Source organism: Abramis brama (genome assembly GCF_963993115.1).
Source record: "Abramis brama genome assembly, contig: SCAFFOLD_85, whole genome shotgun sequence".
Taxonomy (NCBI): domain Eukaryota; kingdom Metazoa; phylum Chordata; class Actinopteri; order Cypriniformes; family Leuciscidae; genus Abramis; species Abramis brama.
This window is the reverse complement of record NW_028155990.1, coordinates 77,501-83,728: the sequence shown is the minus strand read 5'-3', so window position 1 is coordinate 83,728 and position 6,228 is coordinate 77,501. Positions and strand designations below refer to the sequence as shown.

Here is a 6,228-nt window from a genome sequence, read left to right as displayed (position 1 = left end):
TGCTAGGTGGTTGCTATGGTATTCTGGGTGGTTGCTAGGCGGTTGCTAGGGTGTTCTGGGTGGTTGCTAGGGTGTTGCTATGCAGTTGCTAGGTTGTTCTGGGTGGTTGCTATGCTGTTGCTAGGCGGTTGCTAGGGTGTTCTGGGTGGTTGCTATGGTGTTGCTAGGCGGTTGCTAGGGTATTCTGGGTGGTTGCTAGGTGGTTGCTAGGGTGTTTTGGGTGGTTGCTAGGTGGTTGCTAGGGTGTTTTTATGGTTGCTAGGCGTTTGCTAGAGTGTTCAGGGTGCTTGCTATTGTGTTGCTAGGTGGTTGCTAGGCGGTTGCTAGGGTGTTTTGGGTGGTTGCTAGGCGGTTGCTAGGGTGTTTTGGTGGTTGCTATGGTGTTGCTAGGTGGTTGCTAGGGTGCTCTAGGTGGTTGCTATGTTGTTGCTAGGGTATTATGGGTGGTTGCTAGGTGGTTGCTAGGGTGTTTTAGGAGGTTGCTAGGGTGTTCTAGTTGATTGCTATGGTGTTGCTAGGCGGTTGCTAAGGTATTCTGGGTGGTTGCTAGGCGGTTGCTAGATGGTTGCTAGGGTGTTCTGGGTGGTTGCTATGGTGTTGCTAGGTGGTTGCTATGGTGTTTTGGGTGGTTGCTAGGCGGTTGCTAGGGTGTTCTGGTGGTTGCTATTGTGTTGCTAGGCGGTTGCTAGGTTGTTCTGAGCGTTTGCTAGGCGGTTGCTAGGCGGTTGCTAGGGTATTTTGGTGGTTGCTATGGCGTTGCTAGGCGGTTGCTAGGCGGTTGCTAGGGTGTTCTGAGCAGTTGCTAGGCGGTTGCTAGGCAGTTGCTAGGGTGTTTTGGTGGTTGCTATGGTGTTGCTAGGCGGTTGTTAGGGTGCTCTAGGTGGTTGCTATGTTGTTGCTAGGCAGTTGCTAGGGTATTCTGGGTGGTTGCTAGGCGGTTGCTAGGTGGTTGCTAGGGTGTTCTGAGTGGTTGCTAGACGGTTCTAGGTGGTTGCTAGGCGGTTGCTAGGGTGTTTTGGCAGTTGCTATGGTGTTGCTAGGCGGTTGCTAGGGTGCTCTAGGTGGTTGCCATGTTGAGGCTAGGCGGTTGCTAGGGTATTCTGGGTGGTTGCTAGGCGGTTGCTAGGTGGTTGCTAGGGTGTTCTGAGCGGTTGCTATGTGGTTGCTAGGTGGTTGCTATGGTGTTTTGGGTGATTGCTAGGCGGTTGCTAGGGTGTTTTGGCGGTTGCTATGGTGTTGCTAGGCGGTTGCTTGGGTATTCTGAGTGGTTGCTAGGCGGTTGCTAGGTGGTTGCTATGGTGTTTTGGGTGGTTGCTAGGCGGTTGCTAGGGTGTTCTGGGTGGTTGCTATTGTGTTGCTAGGCAGTTGCTAGGCGGTTGCTAGGGTGTTCTGAGCGGTTGCTAGGCGGATGCTAGGGTGTTTTGGTGGTTGCTATGGTGTTGCTAGGCGGTTGCTAGGGTGCTCTAGGTGGTTGCTATGTTGTTGCTAGGCGGTTGCTAGGGTATTCTGGGTGGTTGCTAGGCGGTTGCTAGGGTGTTCTGAGCGGTTGCTATGTGGTTGCTAGGTGGTTGCTATGATGTTTTGGGTGGTTGCTAGGCGGTTGCTAGGGTGTTCTGGGTGGTTGCTATTGTGTTTCTAGGCGGTTGCTAGGGTGTTTTGGGTGGTTGCTAGGCGGTTGCTAGGGTGTTTTGTTTGCTAGGCGGTTGCTAGGGTGTTTTGGGTGGTTGCTAGGCGGTTGCTAGGGTGCTCTAGGTGGTTGCTATGTTGTTGCTAGGCGGTTGCTAGGGTATTCTGGCTGGTTGCTAGGTGGTTGCTAGGGTGTTCTGAGCAGTTGCTAGGCGGTTGCTAGGTGGTTGCTAGGCGGTTGCTATGGTGTTTTGGGTGGTTGCTAGGTGGTTGTTAGGGTGTTCTCTGTGCTTGCTATTGTGTTGCTAGGTGATTGCTAGGCGGTTGCTAGGGTGTTTTGGTGGTTGCTATGGTGTTGCTAGGCGGTTGCTAGGGTGCTCTAGGTGGTTGCAATGTTGTTGCTAGGCAGTTGCTAGGGTTTTCTGGGTGGTTGCTATTGTGTTGCTAGGCGGTTGCTAGGGTGTTCTGAGCGGTTGCTAGGCAGTTGCTAGGTGGTCGCTAGGCGGTTGCTATGGTCGTCAAGTCAAGTCATCTTCATTTATATAGCGCTTTTAACAATGTAGATTGTTTCAAAGCAGCTTTACAGAGATAAGCGTATAATTTAAGGTAACAGAGATTGTTTTGGCTTTATAGCAGAGTTAAGTTATTTTCCATCTAAAGTTAGTTTTGATTGATTTGCTTCCGTCGCAACGATCATTTGTTATTAAATTAGGGGCCGCTAAGACGACACCATTCCCTCTACACAGACTTTAAATGCAAACCTGTGAGAAACGCTGATGTCACATGCGCATTTAGAATGAGTTCTATAGTTATGTGCGTTTCAATATACGCAGGTTTGCCACAATTCCCTACAAGCCAAGCCTAAACAAAGTACTTGTCTTTCCTTATAAATTTTGATAAAGAATTTTATTTTATTTTGTTGCTTTGGGGTAGGAACGCGAAACGAATTTTCCCGACAATGCCTTATCTGTATAGTGGTAGAGGGATCCTCCATAGGGAGAGACTAGTTGGCACTTCAGCACTGCGTTGTCATCGGGTCCAGGCGAAGGTCCTTCGTCAGATCTGGATACGGCCCGGATCCGGCAGGCTGCAGGAAAACCTCGGGATAAACACAGACACTAAAATTATCGTAGATGCCATTCTTCTCATGATGTAACGAGTACATCAGGATTTATCGAGTTCTTACCAGAACCAGGAAGTATGACCATATTAGCCCGGTTCTGTCAACACTGCACTGGCTCCCTATTAAACATCGCATCAATTTTAAAATATTGCTGATTACTTACAAAGCACTAAATGGTTTAGCTCCGCAGTGCTTGAGCGAGCTCTTAACGCATTATAGTCCTTCACGTCTATTGCGATCTCAAAATTCCGGCCAGTTGATAATACCTAGAATATCTAAATCGACTGTTGGCGGTAGATCCTTCTCCTATTTAGCACCAAAACTCTGGAATAGTCTTCCTACCATTGTCTGGGAAGCAGACACACTCTGTCAGTTCAAAGCCAGATTAAAGACACATCTCTTTGACCTAGCATACACATAACACATTATAGACTTCTATAATTCCATATTAGGTCCATAGATTAGGTCAGCCGGAACCGGGAACACTTCCCATAAATCCTGATGTACTCGTTACATCATAAGAAGAATGGCGTCTACGTTAATATTGGTCTCTCTGCTTATACCGAGGTTTACCGCAGTCCACCAGATCCAGGCCGTATCCAGATCAGATGAAGGACCTACGCCTGGACGCGACGACAACGCAGTGCTGAAGTGCCAACTAGTCTCTCCCTATGGAGGATCCCTTTACCAAAGCATTTTCTGGAAATTCGTTTCGCATACCTACCCCGAAGTGACAAAATAAAATAAAACAACTGCCTCGCTCTACATTATCCCGCTTATTACATGGCTACCCATCAAATAAATAAAAAATTTGACACAAAATATTGATTTAAAAAGGAGTTTATTGATTTAAGTATTGCTTCCGCTAAAGAAAATAGTCTGTTCCGTCTCTACGGTTAGAATCCTGCGTCCTTAGCAATGCTCTGTTTTTCATGGCAACGGTGTGTTATACTCAGTGGTCTGATATCAAGAAATAACACACCGCACTCTACATTAGAATTCAACCAAGACATGTAATAAATAAATATATTTCACACCCCAGGCTATACATTTGACTCAGATTTCACAGTTATCTGTGGTGTTTGATGTGTATATAATGTATTGTTTACTGCATTTGACCTGTTATGGATGCATTTATGTTTGTTGATTGTAACACGCTTTGAGCTTGGGAAACAATATATAAATAAACTATTATTATTATTATGAGCTGAAGCAGTAAATCAAGGTCTTGAGCGGTTAGGCTGGTGTGATGGAGCGAGGTGGAGCCGTATCAGAGCAGTACTAACAAAACAATGACATTTTTTATAATCATTTTATTTTTTTAATGATAAACATACATATATATGCTAGTCTGTGCAAGTCATTGTGTGATCTCCCAACACTGATGTGCTGAGATGAGAGCTGAGTCCTCCTATAGAGTGGCGAAGTGCAGTCTGAGGTTCTTCAGGATCTGCTGAGTGTCCACATGTTCAGGGAACGCATCCTCAGACCTCTGAGCGGCCGTGTAACTGTTCTGGAGATCTCCAACCTTCAGGAACAAACAAACAGCATTAGACAGCTGTAAATTTAGCTGAAAATACACTTCTGAACTATTGTAAATTTGGACTGTAAATATGACTTTAGTTTTGTTGTTTCAATTAGTAATAATTATAGCTAAAGATAAAAAATAATGGAGAAGGCATGTTCTCATAAAACAATGACAGAGTAACACACATCAGAGTAACACACAGAGTAACACACACCGAGTAACACACATCAGAGTAACACACAGAGTAACACACATCAGAGTCGCGAGTCGTACCTTCTCAGAGAGTGTGGCGAAGTTGAAGTGTGGCTCGTACATGTGCGGAGACAACGCAGCAGCCGTCTGCAGGAAAGCCTTCGCCTGGGACAACACACAAGTCAAGTTACAGCGCTGTTCAATCCTGATACAACACAAGTCTTCCCATGGTCTCACTCACTCGGATCTACCTCATTATTGCACAAGTGTAGAAACATTAGGAAACAAGTAATATGCCGTTAAATCTCATTATTCATGTATCATACACTAGAGTTGTGTGGGGTGAGGGTGAATCAAATAGACATAATAAATGCATAGACGCACTATTGGCCGCTGGATCGCACCTCAACGGCGCCGCCACATTGCGGAGGGCAACTTTCCCATAACTCTCATAATGGGAATTGAGAACAATGAGAACAATGTCTGCTTGGTGTGCTGCTTGGGGCTGTGCAAATCACCACACAACTGAAAACAGGTCTCGGGGAATTACCTTTCACAAGCAAGACTGAGCATTTGCTTCTGGTTGTATTTGGTCATGATGTCATTCAGACTAAAATCGCTATTGATACATAAATGATTGTGTGACAGTGACAGGATGTCCATCTTTAGACATACGGCCGATGCGTAGTAAGCCATACTCAGGGTATTTTTATTATATATATATATATTAGGGCTGTCAAAAGATTAATCGCGATTAATCGCATCCAAAATAAAAGTTTGTGTTTACATAATATATGTGTGTGTACTGTGTATAATTAAATTTGTATATATAAATACACACACATGCATGTATATATTTAAGAAATATTTGCATACATATACTGTATATATTTATATATAATTTATATTATATATAAATATAATTTTTTTATATATAAATTACACATTTTTCTTAAATATATACAAGCATGTGTGTGTATTTATATATACAAAATAATTATACACAGTACACACACATATATTATTTAAACACAAACTTTTATTTTGGATGCGACTAATCACGATTAATCTTTTGACAGCCCTAATATATATATATATATATATTTTTTTTTTTAACAATAATGCATTATAACGTAGGACAGTAGTATTTAAAAATGTTGCCACAGGCTTGTATAAAATTAGGCAGTGATATAGTGTGTGTGTATGTGTGTGTGGTAGTGTGTGGTAGTGTGTGTGTGTGTGTGCGTGTGTGTGTGGTAGTGTGTGGTAATGTGTGTTAGAGTGCGGATCGCGCCGAATTTTTCTGTCCGAGCCCAGCCCACGTCCGACAGAGCAGTAACCGAACCCGTCCCGAGCCCGACAGGCATAAAGATATTTCTGTCCGAGCCCGACCCGAGACCGACAGTTAAAATCCCATTTTTTTTCTCATACTAATGACACATGTACGTTTGTTTGTGTGGAAAGCCCGCTTTTATTAAGCAACTGTAGGAAGGCATTCGGAAATGTCAACAGGATGAGTGCATCAGCGCGCACGGAGCAACAAGCGCACTTAACGCAGGCGCGCATGCACGTGTTTCGTTGTCACGGCTACATAAACAAATTTGCGCACACAGGAAGACAGATGTTATGGTAAAATTTTACATGTATTTTAATCACAAAAACGAACGTTTGCATCAAGTGAAAGCATCAGGCACATTGGCTAACGTTACCTACATAATAAGCTGTTTTAAATTTAAAATGTTCAATGCCTTATCGCGCT

General features: G+C 44.0%; 1 protein-coding gene across 3 annotated transcripts in view; it reads right to left on the bottom strand.

Annotated features, from left to right (window-relative positions):
• Window positions 1–3,571: 3,571 nt before the first annotated feature.
• LOC311077187 (tetratricopeptide repeat protein 8-like) overlaps window positions 3,572–6,228 on the bottom strand; it is a 37,559-nt gene continuing 34,902 nt past the window's right edge. For all 3 annotated transcript variants that reach the window (XM_084139015.1, XM_084139016.1, XM_084139017.1), the window contains 2 exons: window positions 4,551–4,634; window positions 3,572–4,277 (listed from right to left, as the gene is read on the bottom strand). In XM_084139015.1, the coding sequence (XP_083995141.1) occupies window positions 4,161–4,277; window positions 4,551–4,634 (201 nt within the window). In that variant the 3' untranslated portion in view covers window positions 3,572–4,160. The remainder of the gene's footprint in view (window positions 4,278–4,550; window positions 4,635–6,228) is intronic.